The following is a 19,021-nucleotide window of genomic DNA, read 5'->3' as shown; positions in this document are numbered from 1 at the left end:
TTTTCTTCATACACACTGCCCCACCGGAAACAATCACACTCTATCACCACACACCTCTCACCACAGTCAACCACACATTCTAGCATCCACTCACTCCATACAACAGTCCACCATCACATTCCATTTATTTGTTTCTTTATATTCAATGTTTAAAAGTCTGTATGTAAAAAGTTAAAATTCAGGAAAATATAATATATAACGCCAAAAGAAAAGTTTGTAGATAAATGCTAATATAATAATATTTGTTTGCGTTTCTTTAAAAAAAATTAATTTGAAAAATCTTTTTTGAATAAGAGAGTTTTGCCCGAAATTTTACAATTTTATTTTTATTTCGAAAATAAATTATATTCTTTCTTTGTAAATGGACTAAAAGGTTACTAAAAGGAATGGACAACAAAACTATTGAAAAGGTGGTTAATGCTACTGATGCTTTTGTTTGTTCAACATAGTAAGAAAGTCTTTTTGATAAATAAACAAATTGCTCTTGGAGATTATTTGAACAAAATAAATTTGCTTGCCTGCTTTAAAAAAATTGCAAATAAATTCGGCTTTCACTGTTTTAAATGAAAAAAAATTTGGGCCAGCAAAAATGTACTTCTTCTGAAATTTCCAGACTAAAATATATTTTCACCATTAAAAGGGATACAATTTGTGCTGTATACAATTAAGAAACTTTACTAATTTAGAAAATTCGATCAAATATTCAAGCGCAGGTTTTTCCCGTTGGCACAAAAAACCAAATTATTTGTTTGTTTGCATTTATAACTGCAGTATACACATAATGTTATTATATTTTGAAATACTTTGCGATGAGAAAATCGTTACTTTTCTGCCGATGATTTGGAAAGAAGTCGAAGCAACGAAGCAAGTCGTAGCAAATGCAAGTGACAACATAAAACCGTTCTGCGATTAAATGTAGAAAGAAAATTTAGTTGTAAGAACTTCGAAACAGCATTAACCCGCGCTGAGCCTTCATCGTCTGCATGATGTAAGTTAGTTATTTGCAGTGCTCTGCGTCTTTTACTGCAAGTTTTTGGAATTTTTTGATTTTTGACAAAAGTTTGAGTATAATTGATCCAAACTATAATTTGTCTTTAGTTGTTGACAGTGATTGAGACAATCTTTTTAAAATTAGTTCATTGATTTTAAAACATTTTGATTTTTAAATTATTTCAATAAGAAGCTTGTTTTTCACATGTTTACAAAATGTTTCTAAAATTTAATCAATTTTTGCAAAACGATATGCAGTAAAAACCGGTTAATTGGACCACATCGCAACTTGATCGGCTGGTTTGATACATTCCCTCTTGTTTTTGGCGCACTCTTATTAGCACATTTTACTTTATTACGCACTATCTGCACCTTAAATCTTTCAAAAGCATTTTCTAATATTAAATTTAGGTTGAAATTAAATTTCATATTGCTTCATGTATACCATTCAATGTTTTCTCTCAGTTCTTCACACTTCTGAGATTCTGAATGCTGCTAAGTCAAAATCGTATTCTAAAACTGTGTTTAATTATTTTGTCTATAGTAACCACGATAAAATGTAGTGCTAGGCAAACAGATTGGAATTGTTGTCTTGAAATTTTTCACCGACATCCATGGAGTCAGTCCAATCTCTAACAATGTTGTAAATTATTTCTGCCTATGTCAAAAAAAAAATTTATGTTTCTCTTCAAAAAAGGTTTAACGAATTGAATCAAGTAGAAACCTAACGATGTTAACGATTGAGCTTTGTTAGTAAGAAGAAACAGTTTATGTTTACAACGTTTAATTAGCGGCGCAAGCAGCAACCTCGCTCGCCAACCATCAGGCAGTGACACCTGTATGGAGCTTCCATTGAAATTATGCTTCCATGATTTATTTCATCCATCCCAGAAAGTGCTTAAGTACACACACATTTTGAATGAGCCATAACACGCATTTATTTTAGTACTCTCCACACACTTTGATTTCAAATTAGTGTTCGCTTTCCACCTTTTATATTCCAAATGTTGTACACGTTGTCCTACCTGCCACTGATGCAACAGTCCAAACCAATTACAACTCTCATAAAGATGATCAGATAATTTATTTTTATGCTTAAAGTCGTTAATTAGTTTTTAAATGTCGTGCTTATCCTATATTAATAGAAAAAAATCAACACAGGCAAGAAATATTCTTTCACCTGCAGACAGACGTCTACATCTCTAGCAAAATAAGCCATTTGAACCATTACTTGATATAAACACGAGCGTAGGTGCAAAGTGAGGTGGATGGATTAACGGATGAATGAACGGATAAAAGAATAAATGGATGGATAGATGGATGGATAGATAGGTGGATGGATAAATAGATGGATAGATAGACGAACTTGGTATGCACAGCTCCCACCTACCTACCTACGTGTCTGCCTGCCTGCCTGCATGTTTGATCGATACAACGCATTTGCCAGCAAACATTTTCACCGATTAGAAGGTAACATTGAAATTTGAACGCCAATGTAATTTTAAAAAGCTGAAAACAAGCTGCTTTTATTTTGTTTGTTATTTTTCAATTGAATGTGGAAATTGAAGAAGAACCGAGAGTATTTGTGATATCTATGAATTTTAACGTTATTATTTTTTGATTAAATCTGTTCACTGTTTTCCAGTTAACAAAAATTAAATGCGAAGTCATCAGCGTTGAATTTAATGATTTTAATGCTCATTATAAAATTAAATAACCAGAGAACTGGAAATAATAAAAAATTAATAATGATTCATCTTAAAAAAAACACTAATCTTGAGAGCTATCGATAGAGTGAAGAGAACCTAATAATTTTCCATATGGTCACCGAGTTAGCTCAGTCGGCAGAAGCGCAATGTTTCGCGCTGCTATTAAACGATTACATGGTTCGAATTGTCTGTCCGAAACTCAAAGGCTATCATACATGTATGATCCAGTGCGTGCATAGTGGGGTGTGGTCTGGTGCGGTCTGGTGTGGATGGTAGATTTTACAGATAGTACAGCCTTCGTGACATGAAATGTTTAAATAGCAATTTAGTATAAAATAACATGCAAGCAGCGTTTGCGTTTGACAAAGCAGCATTATAAAGGACAAATGGATAAATAATTTAGAAATTTTTACAGCTCTATAACTAATATTTTACAAAAATAGTTTGAGTTAATTGAATGAAATGTATACAATTAACACTGTTATTAAATAACAAAGAAAGTTTTTCATTTCTTGAAAACATTATTTTCGACTTGTTAGTTACTAAATTCAACTCATCTGATGGAACGAAACAAATCTACTTGAATATCGTCATCAACGTCTTCAAAAAATACTTACCTCTTAAAAATACATGACATCAGCGTTGGGTTACAAAAATTAATTCATTGGTAGTCTTTTTAGATAAAATTATCATTCAATCAAGCTTTTTGTTGGAGTTTAATTACAAAAACTTAAAATACGGGATCACATTATTTTGTGTTTTTATTTTATCAATAAAAATTTATCTTTCCAGCAGCAAAAATTTTATAATTGAAAATGAAAGTCAATAGAAAGGACGAAGTTTTAAGCTGGTAGATTGAACAGCTAGATCACCGGTGGCTGGTCGAAACATATTTCTTACTCAAGATTACAAGCTCATTTGTTTTCTTCCTTGCTAAATTTTGATGCAAAACGCTTGCTTCGAATGTATTTTTAGACTAAATTTTTAAGTTTATTTAGTTTTTTGGTTGCAAAAAATAAATTTGAAAAACATAATGTTATAGCAGGAAGTTATTAATAATCATTTGAAGTTCAATAAGACAGACAGCAATTGACGTGAAATTTTATGTTCAGCTTTAAATGCTTGGAGCATGTCAGGATGCCGTAAAAATTCATTACTATGTCTCACCAGGCCAATAAATAAGCGCTTCCAGCACCAGCTCTGCACATTTTAAAAATTTAATCCCAAAATATTTTCCTTCTTATGTAGCATTAATATTACAATGTTACATTGCTGAACGGCTTAAATTTATGTTCAAATTATTTTTAATAAAATGATTTAACGTTATAAAAAGTTGAAAAAGGAATAAAACTTGAATCGTTTAATTGAAACAAAATTATAACCAAAGCATGCAGGAGTTATAAACCTATTAAAAAAATATTTAAACAATAAAAAAAAGACGAGACGACCAACCTGTCCAAAGGGGCCATTGGCTTGCAAGCTGTCAGGGTGCATGAGGGCCTCCTTCAACATTCCCTTCAGTTCGTAGCTGACCGTGATGCGCACGCAGGGAAACTGCGATGGCGTGCACGGGGAAACTCCCTTGTCCTTGTTCTTGTCCTTGAAACCGGCGCAATAGGTGCACGAGACATCCCTGCTGAGGTAACTAACGTTTTTTAGGTGGCACTCGGTGGAATCGTATTTGGCCGCCAGAGAATATTCTCGGACGATGAGAACTCCACAAACTACTAAAAAACAAGTACAAATAAACGAAACAGTCACTAATATGCAAGTGGTTGCAGCAGGTGTTCTTAGAAAATCACTGCCTGCCCCCTTCGGATCGATGGCCACTGCCACTGAACAGGCACTTGCCATTTTTCTCTAAATTTTTTTCATTTTCCAAACAACATTGCTAACGTTGTATGAAACAATTTTTGAGATTCAAATATTAAATTTAATATGTTTGTTTTCAATTAAGTTTTAACCTGCCTATACCGTAATTACAAACTTGGAACTTGTTTACAAAATTTTCAAAGTGTGTGTTCAGGCGTTGAATATTGCAAATGATGGAGTATAAGAGGAATATGTTGTACAGCATAGCGTTTGTTCAGAAGCACCGAAGAAATAAAATGGATGCAGATGATACGTGCGTACACCAAACAACCAACCAACCAAGCACATACATAGATGCATATACATACATACAAGTACCTACACGCAGTACATACATGTGCATACAAGCGCTTCTCACTGCATACATGCATGCACTTTCTGTGTATTTGCGGTGAAACGAAGATTTCACGTCGAGTTTTGCCAGCAAATAAAAAAAACGTTGTCTCAAGTCACTTTTTGTTCCAAAAAACTTTAAAAATTGCATCATAATTGAATTAACAATTTATGTCCAGATAAACAAAACACAATGAATTTTGGAAACTGTTCCTCAAAAAATGACGAAAGTTTGCTGCTTACCGCACAAACAAGTGAAAAATTTTACTAAAAATGATAAATAATAAGAAGAAAATATGTAGAATAGGCGTTGATGGAGCTGACTCAAATACACACACACCACACACACACACACACACACACACACACACACACACGCACACGCACACACGCACACACGCAAACACCCACACACACAAAAACACACACATAAAACGCACACGGAGATACATGCTCGTATGCATATGTCATGTTTGTACAAAAGTGTACGTTGATGATGCTTCTGGCTGTGCACTTGCCATGTGTGTACGCTGCAGTTGGGATGTGGAGTGGAGAAGTGTGGCGCGAAGATGATGTGTTGATAGTGGGCAGGTGCTGCTTTCTTTTAATTTACTGTAAATCATCCTTCCTTGGGTTCAAGTCGAAATGATAATTTTAATTTTTCAGCAAACTTCATGTATAACCACAAAATATTTAAATATAAAAAACATTTGAAGTAGAAAAATTAAAAAAAAAGATTGACGCTTAAAAAATATTCATCACTATTTCTCTAACGAAAGTGTTTTAGTAATATTTCAAATTCATGGAGAAAAACGTTTTGTAATTTAACTTTATTTTTTTCTGCGTTTTTTATTTAGTTTTAGCACATTTTTTTATATAAATTAACCAAACTAAAAAATAATTTTTTATCAAGCTAACTGAGACCAGAATAGTTTAAAGATTTTACTTTGTCGGAATCTGAATAGTGGAATAATTTCCACAGACCACCATGAGTACCTTTGTTAATTTAGCGACTGAAATGCCGCTTGAAAGCATTTAAATTGAAATAAATTATCAGATTGGTAAGTCTGTCATATTCAACATTTTAAGTTGTCATAGAAATTTAATTGCTAACAATGTTGAAGGATTTAAATATGGCATGATCAAGTTATGGATAAGAAGTTTAAAAAAATGTTTTAAAAAAATTTAAAAAAAATTATATTTAATTGTTGTAGTAACAAAATTTTGTTCTAAAAATATTACACATGCTCACAACTAAATTTAAATTATTTATATAACGTACCTCCATAATTTTTTTTTTATTTTTAAAGAATTTTTTCAAAACTGTTCAACATTTTAAATGATGAATCGAAAAACTGACAAACAAAATATTTGAATGTCGCATTACTTGGTGAAATGTAGAGAAATAGTTCATCCTATATCAACTAAGTGAGTTAGTTTACTATCTTATTCAGATAGTTTGAGTGATATGTGAAACACATTATACAATACACCTATCAGAAGAGTTTTTTCATAAAAATAAATAGGTGCGATGAGGTTATATAAATTACGAAAACAATAATTTATATTAGCTCACCAGATTAAGAAGAAAAATAATTTTAGAATTGAAACATTTTAATCAACATTTAATCTTTCAGAACAATTCAATTTTAGAAGCGATTAGCATATTACATTATATTATTTTCTTCTTATCAAACACTTGAGATAAAATTGTAAATAGAAAATGTATAAAAATGTCAATATTTGTCGACATTTAAATTTCAACAAAAAGGAGTCTCAAAATGTTCAAATTGCAGAAATTAGCACTTCTGTTGTTTTCCATCAGTTTGACATCGGCCAATATTTATGAAAGGTTTGTGTCTTTAATGATGTTTCTGGTAACAAACGATAACAGATGTTAATGTTGATATCATTTGAAACCAGACTGCAGCTGCTACAAGTGTATCCACAAACTGACGAGGAGCGTTTCTATCTGGAGCAGTTGAAAAATGAGGTTCTCACGATGTCTTCAAATGTTTCGTTGTGCCATTTTTATATCCAACTGTGACGTTGCATTATTTTATATATTCGGTAAACATTTCGCATTCATAAATAACTTTTGCTTGAAACGCAGCACGATGTATGGTACTCATCGGAAGATCGTTATGACGTACTTCTGACGTCATCAAACATCAACTGGCTCCTCAGTTCCCTGCAGAAGAGAGGCATTGCATCGGCGATCGTGAATGATGACCTTGAAAGGTTGCTATCGTTATCATTACGAACGAATACATTATTATTTTTATTTGTGAACGATATTTATCTTCATCGTCGTTTCAGAGATATAAAAGAGGAGTTTGAAAGGCTTTCGAAAAATGAATTGTTCTTCGATTATGATGACTTCAACAATCTTACTTCGGTTTGATATTTTCTTTACAAGTTATTTTAACTGTTTATAATAAAATAATTTGGTGTGCTCCAACTTTCATATTTGCTTGAGATATAACAGTGAAATAAACTGAATTTAAATCGTTCAAAGCTGTATAAAGAGATGGACAAGATAGCAGCCAAATGCATTCCAGGATTTGTCTGTGTAGTTGACGTTATTGGAAGCTCTTTTGAGAAGCAACCCATCAAAAGATTGAAGGCAAAAAGTTTATTTCTGTTCAATTTTAAGTACTTGTTTCAAAGTGGAAACTTTTTTATTTATGATTGTTATTAGAACTAATTATATTTAAATAAATTGAAGATTTCGAAGAATGTGGCAAACAGGCGAGTGATTTGGTTGGATGCGACCACACACGCCAGGGAGTGGCTCACCACCGCCACAACTTTCAAAATCATGAAACATGTTAATTTTCTTTAGTCAAATACATTTAAAACCAGATTTCATGTTTAGCTAAATCTTTGAAAGAAAAGTTAAAAAAAATTTAATTTTTTAATTTTTAAAAATGTAATAAAGTTTAATTTGTAGTTTAAGGTAAATTGTATTCATCCATAAAGTATTTGATATAGGTCCCAATATTTTTTATCTAAATTTTAAAAATGATTTTTCAAAATTAATTTTGAACATAATTCTACTTTTAATTAATCATTAAACACTTTCAGTTGCAAGATAAATACAAAGTTGATTCATCGGTGACTAAGCTGTTGGACAAATATGATTGGCACTTCATTCCTGTCGTCAATCCAGATGGATACCTCTACACGTGGACAGCAGTAAATTTATTTGTTCAATAATAAAATAAAACTTTCAAACTGAATGTTTTCAGCTCACGTGAAAAAATTTTCACTTAAGAGCCGTTTATGGAGGAAGAATCGCAGAATTAATTCCAAACCTTCCTGTCCAGGTGTTGATCTCAACAGAAATGCCGACAGCGAATGGGGATGTTAGCTTCTGAAACTAACAATTTCAAACAATATTATTATTTTTTAGAATTTACTGAAATTTTTATACTTATCAGCAAATGGTGCAAGTTCAGATCCATGCTCCGAAACATACGCTGGACCATCGGTAGCTTCCGAACTTGAAACTAAAGCATTGCAGACAATTGTGACAGCTCTTGGCTCAAAAATCATTGAAATGATCACACTTCACGCATACGGTATCATTAATTATAGACATGAGGGTTTTAGAAGTGATGTATCAATCATTTTTTTCTCGAAATAAGCATTTTTATTCCAGACATCAGAAATAAAATTAATGTGTCATTTTTAATGTGCTGATGATTTTTGATATTCTGGTTATTTCCAAGTTGCTGATAATTTCCCTACTATTTGTCAATATTTTTAGCAATTTTGAAAGCATCAGGAATAAATTGGTATATCTATCGGTTGACTCTTTTTCTATTCTCGGTGCCAATATATCAGTTATGAATATTTAATTCCCCGATTGAGTTCACGATTACAGTCGACCTACGAACGCTCGTGTCTATAAAATTTTATGCTGCATGTTGAAAAATTTTGTAAACAATTTTTAAAACATGAAATTGATGTAAAATATATTGATTTGAAAAATATCTCAGGTAACTATTGGCTGATTCCTTTTGGACATACCGATAATAGAACGAAACTCTGTTATGTTGCTCCAGATGCAACTGAAACAGTAAATTTTAAACTCACAATTTTTTAACTATCAATCGAGTTATGCCAAAAAAATATTCAAACCTTTTTTCAGATGAGAGTTGCCAATGCAGCTGCTAATGCCATAGAGAAAGTCTTCAACACGAAATGGAAAAGAGGAACTATTTGCAGCACCATTTGTACGTTCACATTTATTACAAATCAACTATCAACTATAATGTTATTGTTTTCAAAAAAATTGTTAACCAACTGAAGATCCGGCGTCCGGTGGGATGATTGACTATGCGAAAGGTAAGCAAGGCGTCCCGTACGCGGCAGGAGTTGAAGTCAGAGGAAATGGTTTCATTGTCCCTCCCTCCCAAATTAATCCTTCCTTCCTTGAGGTGTGGGCTGGCATTGTCGCCAGTATTGAAGCCATTGAGAATAAACCATCACTTGATCAATAAAATTTTTAAAATCACATTTTCCAAATAGTACGTCTTATGTGACTTATTATAAATTCAAAAATTCTAAACCAAATTATTTTAAGTTAACTTTACTTCAAACTATTAAATTTTGGCAACTTTTTGATTGATCAAATTAGATTTTATTTCAATAAAAAAAATTACAATGCAGCTTTTATTCGTGCATAATGATAAATAAAACGAAAAATCTGCAATTATATTTTACAATTGAATTAGACATAATTTTTTGATAAAATTAGACAAAATGTATCTTCGAACTTTTATTTTTTGTTGCGGTTGTTACATGAATAACAATAAATTTGTTCGCTTCTCCAAAAAATTATACAATGAGCGGTAATAGTTAAGTAAAAAATTAAAATGAAAAAGCTAGATCCCTAGGACTTATGAGAGCGATTTGTTAAATGTACAGGCATACGTGATTTGAGCCAAGAGTACAATGCAGCGTACCTCTTTAAAAATATATATATCTAATTTGTTCATGCGTGCTATTAAATCGTTATTGCATTGGATTTTTATGCCTTGGTTGGTCGGCGAAAAGAAGTGCCATGTCTCGAGCTGGTACTGCACAATGGCCTGGTTTCAAAAACTATCATCTGCCACGTTTGCGCGTTCACACGTAAAGCGTAAGTAAGTTGTGTCGTGTTAAACAATAACTATCGATTAGGCTGACCGAAAACTGAAACTGATTAACCAGGACAAAACATAGCGACTCTAAATTTATTCTTGTCAAAAAAATAATTAAATTAATATTAATTCAGAAAAGAATTAATAAAAAGTTACAACCATTGAGTTTTATTAGCATGTAATTCAATGGCTGTAACACTGGGAAAATGAAACAGTTGGACGAATGGAGAAGGTAACAGAAAAAATTGTTAACGAAAATTTTAATCTTTGAACATTTTAAACACTATGAAAATCCAAAATTGCTGTCTTATCAGATTTTTTAATGAAATCCTTTTATCGCCATATGTAAAGTTTCAACAAGATATGATAAATGCGATCCAAGCCACAATTAATCAAACTTGTAAGCAATGATAATGACTATATAAACGACCTAGTCTTAATATTCTTATCACTGTTTACTGATTGAGACCATTGAAAAATATCTGATTTTAATAACAATGCTCACTTCAGGTTTATCTGATCTTTCGAATAGACAATAAAAATAATTATTATGATTACAGTCATTGAGAGTTTATTATTTTGAATTTTGGAGCAACAGAAAATGTTGAATTCAATATTTTTTATGCTGTTTATCGGCTGGGCATCGGCCAACGTTTCTGAAAGGTTTCCATTCCAAATAATAATTTTTTTTTAATAAATTTATTAACAAAGATGTTTTTCTAATAGATTTGTATAACAAATACTTTTATAAACAGACTACAGCTGCTGCAAGTTTATCCACAAACTGACGAGGAGCGTTTCTATCTGGAGCAGTTGAAGGAAGAGGTACCTACACACGATGTTTTTTAAATGATTCATTGTGTCCTTTTTTAAGTTTTTAAGTTATTTATGATGTTTGACTTTATCATATTTAATTAATTTTTATAAATAAACTTTTGCTTGAAACGCAGCACGATGTATGGTACTCATCGGAAGATCGTTATGACGTACTTCTGACGTCATCAAACATCAACTGGCTCCTCAGTTCCCTGCAGAAGAGAGGCATTGCATCGGCGATCGTGAATGATGACCTTGAAAGGTTGCTATCGTTATCATTACGAACGAATACATTATTATTTTTATTTGTGAACGATATTTATCTTCATCGTCGTTTCAGAGATATAAAAGAGGAGTTTGAAAGGCTTTCGAAAAATGAATTGTTCTTCGATTATGATGACTTCAACAATCTTACCTCCGTTTGTATAGCTTCTGATTATTTTGAATTTTCATTTCATAACGCAAAAAATAATTTGATGTTGTTCGTTTGAAAGATTTATAAGGAAATGGACAAGATAGCAGCCAAGTGCATTGCAGGATTTGTTTGTTCGGTCGACAGCATTGGAAGTTCTGTCGAGAAACAACCCATCAAAAGATTGAAAGTAAAATTTTTAGTGATAATTACAACTAAAAACAAAAAAGTTAAATTAATTTTTCATTTTGGACATGAATTATTTTTGATGATTTTTCAATAAACATCGTAGATATCGAAAAATGTTGCAAACAGGAAGGCGGTTTGGCTGGATGCAACAACACACGCCAGGGAGTGGCTGACAACTGCTACCAGCTTCAAAATTATAAAACATGTAATTTATGTGAACTAAAAAATACATTTATGTTTTTTTAATAATTTTGGTTCATAAACTAAAGTTATTAAACTCTAAAATTCGTAAAGTCAAAATATCTTTAAGCAACTGGAATTTTATTATTGTTTCTAATATTTGCTATTAATTTATTATTTTTGAGTCATTTTATATAATGCTAAAACCTTGCAAAAAAAGTACTGAAAATTAATTGAACAGCTGTTTTAAATAACCATTTTAAAAAATGGCAACCAGCTGCAAGATAACTACAAGGTTGATTCAACTGTAACAAGCCTGTTAGATAAATACGATTGGCATGTCATTCCTGTGGTCAACCCAGATGGTTATCTTTACACTTGGGAAAAAATAAGTGTCAGTTTTGTTTTTGATACTTTTATTTATCACAGTTTGATATAAAACAGACAAATGTTATTTTTTAAAATAAAAGAATCGAATGTGGAGGAAGAACCGCAGTATCAACTCGAAACCAACCTGCCCCGGTGTTGATCTCAACAGAAATGCTGACAGTGCCTGGGGAAGTTAGTTGCATCATTAAACATCAAACATTTCTAGAGCACTCAATGAACAACTTTTAAATATTTCAATTACTTGAAATCAGCTAGTGGTGCAAGTTCAGATCCATGCTCTGAAACGTACAGAGGTTCTTCAGCGGCTTCCGAACCTGAAACTCAAGCTCTACAAAAACAAATGAAAACTCTTGGATCAAACATTATTGAAATAATTAGCCTTCATGCGTACGGTAGATGTTAAAAATTTTTGAAAATTTCTTTACACAAATAACCATAACCATGTCTTAATTTGTAGGTCAATATTGGCTGATCCCATATGGATATATCGATAACGCCACAAACGCTTGCTATGCGGCTCCCGATGCTGCCGAAACTGTAAGCCAAAAGTTAATCACACAACTTTCACGATGAACAACTATTGATAATAACAAAAATATTTGAATAAATTTTCAGCTGAGAGTGGCTAATGCAGCGGCGAACGCGATTGAGAAAGTTTACAACACAAAGTGGAAGAGAGGACCATCATGCAGCACTATTTGTACGTTTCTATACTCTTTGCTTGCTTGCTTTAGAACTTATATCAAAAAGTTTAAATTTCAACTACTAAGAATGCGTTGAATGCAAAATTGGCCAACAAAATGTTTCATGATATTTTGTGGAAGAAAATATATTAACAAACATCGGCCCGTGAAATAAATAATACGATTATCTAAAAAGTATAATTAAATGGGAAAAATACAATTTTTAAAAGTTGTCTTAAAAAAGATTTAACTTTTGAAGAAAGTTAATTTTATGAAAAAAAAACAAACAAAATTTTAAAAAATCATCACTAAAGACCAAAAAGACACTCGTTACGACGCTAATTTGTTTTAATGAAATTTGGAGCGTAAAGTATAAAGATAAAAAATAATAATGAATCGACATTGACCGTTGAAAATTTTGAAGCCAAATTTTAAAATGTGAGTTTCAACGGCAAAATTATTTTTTAATTGATCGTAAATCTTTACGACATCTTACAAACAGAATCAAGGAGTTGTTATAAATATTCAAAATTAAAATTTGCATCCTAACGTTAATTTTTTTTAATTTAATTTTTTAACAAACTGGAAGTGTGTGAAATAAATTGTATGCAGCATTTAAAAGATTTTCGGGTAAAAATGAACATAATAAAATTTCAAACTATTTTTTAACGTTGAATGAAATAAAAGTAAGCGGTATAAACATTTCTTCTCTATGTATGTCCATAAAATCTACAGATCCTGCTTCTGGCAGAATGACCGACTATGCGAAGGAAAAAGCAGGTGTGCCATACGCTGCAGTGCCCGAGGTTAGAGGAAAGAATTTCGTTGTACCCCCAAGCGAGATTGAGCCTTCATTCAGAGAAATATGGGCTGGCATCGTTGCTAGCATTGCTGCCATTGAAAAGAAACCAAACGCTTCCCATTAGATATTGGTTATTGTCACACAAGTTGAATTAATTTAATTTTGATTATTATTTTGCAGAAATAATATTAACGATTTGCATAAAACTGACTGCAAACAATATTAAATCTGTTGTTTTTAGTTCATTAATTATTTAAAAAAAATAAAAGTTTTTGTTTGATCGAGTTTATAGTTGCATTTGTCAAAACGCAAATTTGAATAACATGAAATGAATTTAAATGTATAATTAACATTGAAATCATTGACCATCGTAAAGATAGAATAAATAGAATGACCACAGTTAAATAAATGCATCCAAGCATTTTATTTAAAGAATTTATGAGTTGGTTCCTTTTCTTTACAAGAAAACGTTTTGACTAGGATCTTGGGTAATTAATAAATTGTTGAAGAAGACAAGTTTTGTGACAGCAAATATAACATTAAACTTAAAAATTTGTTCACCAAATGACAGATCTTACTCAATCTTAATTTACTCCGAGTCAATCAAGCCCTTTTGTCAATCTACGTTTGTTACAAAAATCATTAACAACTGACGTTATTTGAAAAAAGTTTAAAGATCCATTTGAAGATGGCCAAAGGACGACTCTCCGGAAATATTTCAAAGATAACTAGAGAAGAGACAACGACTGTGAGATAAAATATAAATTAAGAGGAAAGATTTAAAATATAAAAATGTTTCATTTTGAAAAAAAAGCAAGTTGTAGAACGAGAAAAGCATTGGTATAATTTACCAGACAAAAGTTGGAAACATTCAAGAGATGAACAATTGACATGGTGACTTATGTGTCTTTTGCTTCAGAAATCGAAAAGTGTCTACATATTTGTTATTACTTTCAAACTGAACCAAAAAATTTAAACGACATTTTAAGCGCCAACTCTTAAATATAATTAATCATTAACTCTAATACTCAAAAGTTATTTATGATATAAATGGAACTTAAGGTTTAAGATGTTTCTTCTTTGAATGTTGAAATTTTTTTTAAATATTTGCTGGAAAAAAATTATTCATTTAATGAACCATAACATAATTTCGGTTCACAGTTTTAGCTTAACTTTTTTTATTGTATTTCAAAATGGTTGAAAATTTAATATTACAAAACATCCTTACACTTTCAAATGAATCAGTTTTTAACTTACTAGTATGAACAACACATGAGAAAAAAATTGAACAATTTTCAACGAAACCACATACTCGATCTAACCAATGTCATTCATTGCACTGCCTTCTTATGTTTCCACTGAATCTTTTATAGACAAAATAAGAAAATAATAATTCATTTCTTTGAAAACACGAGCTACACAAATTGTGTTGAATGTGGTAAAAAGAGTCAGCAAAAAGAATAAAATTCAGAAAAATTTTCTAAAAGGAATATGATCTCAAACTACGATTTGAATTACTCGCATCAAACAGAAATTCATATCTCTCATTTCATCTAATTGTGCAATTTGTGGAAAAAATTCGACTTGAATTATAAAAATCGGTTTGTACATTAAGACAATTTCCAATTTAAAAATAGCAACTTTCGATGAAAAAAATAGATAGCCGTGCAAATGTATACTTTGTTCAACTTGTAATCTGACTTATATAACAAAAACTTAATTAATTTCATATTGTTTATGTGAAATAACAATTGTGATTGGGTTGTTAATCCATTGGCTGATAAATAAACAATGTTATTTGATATGAGTGAAGATATGACCTGTCCTTAAATGATATAAGCAATCAAAAAATTTATTGTATAAATCAGTTTTATCATAGTTTTATCGTTCGAAACAATTTATCGAGGTGAACAATGTCTTAAAAATTGTCTAACTTGAGTTTTATCAAATACTCGAGATACAATGTATAAAATTAGACTTGTTTATGATTATATAAAAGGCAAAAAATTAATACGAATATTCAGTTTTATTATCTTAAAACTAAAGAGAACTACAGAATGTTGAAATCAACATTCCTGTTGTTGTTCGTCAGTTGGGCATCCGCCAATGTCCATGAAAGGTTTTTCACTTAAACAGTCTTGTATTGTTAATAGCTATACAATTTTAATTTTATATTTAATTAAAATTGAATAATAGTTTTGAAGTAAAAAATAAAAAATTATAAAACCAGACTGCAGCTGCTGCAAGTGTATCCACAAACTGACGAGGAGCGTTTCTATCTGGAGCAGTTGAAAAATGAGGTACTCACGATGTCTCTTAAACGTTTCTCTGTGTCCTGTTTATGTATTTCAATTTTACGTATTGTCTTATTATTTTTTATTTAGTAAACATTTCGCATTCATAAATAACGTTTGCTTGAAACGCAGCACGATGTATGGTACTCATCGGAAGATCGTTATGACGTACTTCTGACGTCATCAAACATCAACTGGCTCCTCAGTTCCCTGCAGAAGAGAGGCATTGCATCGGCGATCGTGAATGATGACCTTGAAAGGTTGCTATCGTTATCATTACGAACGAATACATTATTATTTTTATTTGTGAACGATATTTATCTTCATCGTCGTTTCAGAGATATAAAAGAGGAGTTTGAAAGGCTTTCGAAAAATGAATTGTTCTTCGATTATGATGACTTCAACAATCTTACCTCCGTTTGTACTTTTAAAAATTGCTGTTTTTAATTTGCACAGCACAGTAGATCAAAATCTAAACTTTTTTCTCAAAAAGATTTACCAGGAGATGGACAAGATAGCAGCCAAATGCATTCCTGGCTTTGTATGCGCTGTCGACATAATTGGAACTTCAGTTGAGAAGCAGCCCATCAAGAGATTGAAGGTCAGAATTGTTCTTCATTGGTTTTTTATTAATATTATAACTTCCGTGTAAAAAGATTTGAAGAGTTTAAAATGGATCGGCGAGATGTATGATAATGCACATTACATTACTTGCTCTCATTGTAAACAAACTACGTGTTCGATGAGACGTGCTTACATTTGTATGTACATTTAAATTAGTTGTGATGCGTTTTTTTCCAAAAGAAACGCTAACGTTCCAATCATTTTTTAATGAAGAATTTGTTAACTTGTTTTTGCTATGTTTTGAGAGGCGACTAAATTAATTTGTCACCCAAGACATCACTCATCCTTTCAATAAGACAAGTACAACGCTAAAAAAATTTTTAATAAAAAAAAAGTAGCACAATTGTGAATTATTTTTTATTAAACTTCAGATATCGAAGAACGTTGCAAACAGAAAAGTGATTTGGTTAGACGCGACGACACACGCCAGAGAGTGGCTGACCACCGCTACAACTTTCAAAATTATGAAACATGTAAAACATTCTACGTTTCTGTCATACATTAAAACAAACTTTTAAAATTTAAGAAAATAGTCTTTATCATTTTAAACATTGAAAATAAATGTCTATATATGAAACATATGTAAAAAAACCTTGAACAACCAGTTGCAAGATAAATACAAGGTTGATCCAACTGTAACCAGCATGTTGGACAAATATGATTGGCACATCATTCCTGTGGTCAACCCAGATGGATACATCTATACCTGGAAAGGAGTAAGTGTAATTTGTTTCATAATAGTTAATGTATAAATATATAATAATTTTAGTTAATGTATAAATATGTTTCATCCACTTAAGAGTCGTCTCTGGAGGAAGAATCGAAGCATTAATTCGAAACCAACATGCCCCGGTGTTGATCTCAACAGAAATGCTGACAGCGCTTGGGGAAGTAAGTTCTCTTTCTTACAAACTTAGTCAAATAATAAATAAATTCAAACTTTTAAGATCTTCTAAATTTAATTAACAAAACATCATTAATTTTTTCCAAAATCAGCTGTCGGTGCCAGTGCTGACCCTTGCTCCGAAACTTATAGAGGTCCATCGGTTGCTTCTGAGCCAGAAACTCAAGCACTGCAGAAGCACATCAAGTCTCTCGGATCAAATATTATTGAGTTTATCAGTCTTCATGCATACGGTAAAATCGATATTATAAACATTATATTTGTAATATTATGGCAAATCACATAGCTCTTGATGTTTAAGGTAATTACTGGCTCATTCCATTCGGTCATCTGGATGATGCAACCAAGAAATGCTACGTTGCTCCTGATGCTGCTGAAACTGTAAATTCACTATATTCACTCTTGAAAATATATGATTAGCATTCATTCATTTTTCCAACAAAATCTGAAAATTAATTTGAATTTCTCTCCAGCTTAGAGTCGCAGACGCAGCCGCGAATGCGATTGAGAAAGTGTTCAACACCAAGTGGAAGAGAGGGCCATCATGCAACACCATTTGTAAGTTGTTTCTAATTTATATGATCATTTCCTTCATATACTTGCTAAAATTTAAAAATTTGATTTACAATATTAAGAAAATAACATATAAAACAAATTTGAATTCATCATCATCAGACCCAAACTCTGGTGGAATGATTGATTACGCCAAGGCGAAAGCTGGAGTGAAGTATACAACAGTACCAGAAGTCAGAGGAAATGGTTTCATTGTGCCTCCAGCACAAATCGAACCATCATTCAAAGAAATCTGGGCTGGTATTGTGGCGAGTATTGGAGCCATCGAGAAGAAACCATTCCTTGATATCATACAAGAACTTAAGTCTCAATAAACAAGATTCCTGTGTTCACATTAAAATTTTAAGCATTTGTTATATTTGCGGATCCATTCATCAAAAAATTTAATTTCAAAAAACGTTTAAGCTTGTTTAAATCCTGGTAATAAAACTTTCAAACATGTAAAGCAAATGTTTAACATAAAAATCTATACAGACAATAATAATTCGAAACACATAATAGTATTCAGTTGATAATAATAACAACAACAAAGTTTAAAGTGGTTCAGAAGACTAAGTATCTGTGTAAGAACCACGACAAAATAAATGTCCTAGTATCCTAGCTCCCCTAGCTTGATTTTAAAATTGATGATTAAATCCACTGAAACAATCTCATCGCTCAGCTCGTTCAAGACGTTTATCACCCTGCTGCTAGAGAATCAATGCTTTAATGGATTTTTTGTCTTCTTTAAGAGCTTGTATCTATGACCTCTTAATCCTTTCCTTTTTTTGTTGAAAGAACCTGGTGAACGATGTTTCTTCTTTTCCAGTTATTAACTTATATGTCAGAATCAGATCTCCTCTGCATCTTCTCCTTTCTAGTGTTGTTAATCCGCATTTTTTCAGTCTATCCCTATATTCTAGTTTTCCAACTCCTTCGATCATCTTTGTTGTTCTAATAAAATAAAAATTAATATCCTAACAAAATAATCAAAATACGGAACATTGAAGATGCATAGCTTTGGTAGATTAATCGAAAATACTGCTAATGAATATTAATTAGGTAACAAAAGTGGACCTAATTAAATTAATTAAATTTAAAAAAAAAATTTCCAATATTTT

At 31.6% G+C, this 19,021-nt stretch overlaps 4 protein-coding genes across 4 annotated transcripts; 3 read left to right on the top strand and 1 right to left on the bottom strand.

Moving 5' to 3' along the window:
* Positions 1-3,567: 3,567 nt before the first annotated feature.
* Positions 3,568-4,553, bottom strand: HELRODRAFT_162325 (hypothetical protein; the record flags this gene model as incomplete). The annotated part of the gene is made up of 2 exons (XM_009024564.1): positions 3,568-3,675; positions 4,152-4,553. The coding sequence occupies 2 exons, from the start codon at positions 4,551-4,553 to the stop codon at positions 3,568-3,570; spliced, it is 510 nt and encodes a 169-aa protein (XP_009022812.1).
* Positions 4,554-6,699: 2,146 nt separating this feature from the next.
* Positions 6,700-9,678, top strand: HELRODRAFT_107039 (hypothetical protein). Its single transcript, XM_009024563.1, has 12 exons — positions 6,700-6,756; positions 6,828-6,897; positions 7,018-7,142; positions 7,221-7,302; positions 7,423-7,530; positions 7,633-7,734; positions 7,992-8,102; positions 8,182-8,272; positions 8,348-8,488; positions 8,909-8,988; positions 9,061-9,145; positions 9,222-9,678. Exons 5-12 carry the CDS (start codon positions 7,435-7,437, stop codon positions 9,410-9,412), a joined length of 897 nt encoding a protein of 298 aa, XP_009022811.1. The 5' UTR covers positions 6,700-6,756; positions 6,828-6,897; positions 7,018-7,142; positions 7,221-7,302; positions 7,423-7,434; the 3' UTR covers positions 9,413-9,678.
* Positions 9,679-10,629: 951 nt separating this feature from the next.
* HELRODRAFT_107038 (hypothetical protein) lies at positions 10,630-13,810 on the top strand. The gene is made up of 12 exons (XM_009024562.1): positions 10,630-10,717; positions 10,810-10,879; positions 11,005-11,129; positions 11,208-11,289; positions 11,365-11,472; positions 11,575-11,676; positions 11,929-12,045; positions 12,122-12,212; positions 12,293-12,433; positions 12,499-12,578; positions 12,657-12,741; positions 13,460-13,810. Exons 1-12 carry the CDS (start codon positions 10,656-10,658, stop codon positions 13,648-13,650), a joined length of 1,254 nt encoding a protein of 417 aa, XP_009022810.1. The 5' UTR covers positions 10,630-10,655; the 3' UTR covers positions 13,651-13,810.
* Positions 13,811-15,580: 1,770 nt separating this feature from the next.
* Positions 15,581-18,372, top strand: HELRODRAFT_107037 (hypothetical protein; the record flags this gene model as incomplete). The annotated part of the gene is made up of 12 exons (XM_009024561.1): positions 15,581-15,645; positions 15,757-15,826; positions 15,953-16,077; positions 16,156-16,237; positions 16,314-16,421; positions 16,816-16,917; positions 17,050-17,160; positions 17,245-17,334; positions 17,440-17,581; positions 17,650-17,729; positions 17,822-17,906; positions 18,024-18,372. 12 exons carry the CDS (start codon positions 15,584-15,586, stop codon positions 18,233-18,235), a joined length of 1,269 nt encoding a protein of 422 aa, XP_009022809.1. The 3' UTR covers positions 18,236-18,372.
* Positions 18,373-19,021: the final 649 nt, after the last annotated feature.

Source organism: Helobdella robusta (assembly GCF_000326865.2).
Source record: "Helobdella robusta unplaced genomic scaffold HELROscaffold_4, whole genome shotgun sequence".
NCBI classification, from domain to species: Eukaryota; Metazoa; Annelida; class Clitellata; order Rhynchobdellida; family Glossiphoniidae; genus Helobdella; species Helobdella robusta.
This window is presented reverse-complemented; position numbering and strand designations above follow the sequence as displayed.

Coding starts and splice junctions, on each gene's coding strand:
- HELRODRAFT_107039 (XM_009024563.1), top strand. CDS start 7,435: ATGGACAAGATAGCAGCCAAATGCATTCCAGGATTTGTCTGTGTAGTT. Junction 7,531..7,632: donor AACCCATCAAAAGATTGAAG/GCAAAAAGTTTA, acceptor AATAAATTGAAG/ATTTCGAAGAATGTGGCAAA. Junction 8,489..8,908: donor GATCACACTTCACGCATACG/GTATCATTAATT, acceptor AAAATATCTCAG/GTAACTATTGGCTGATTCCT.
- HELRODRAFT_107038 (XM_009024562.1), top strand. CDS start 10,656: ATGTTGAATTCAATATTTTTTATGCTGTTTATCGGCTGGGCATCGGCC. Junction 11,473..11,574: donor AACCCATCAAAAGATTGAAA/GTAAAATTTTTA, acceptor TAAACATCGTAG/ATATCGAAAAATGTTGCAAA. Junction 11,677..11,928: donor GCTTCAAAATTATAAAACAT/GTAATTTATGTG, acceptor AATGGCAACCAG/CTGCAAGATAACTACAAGGT.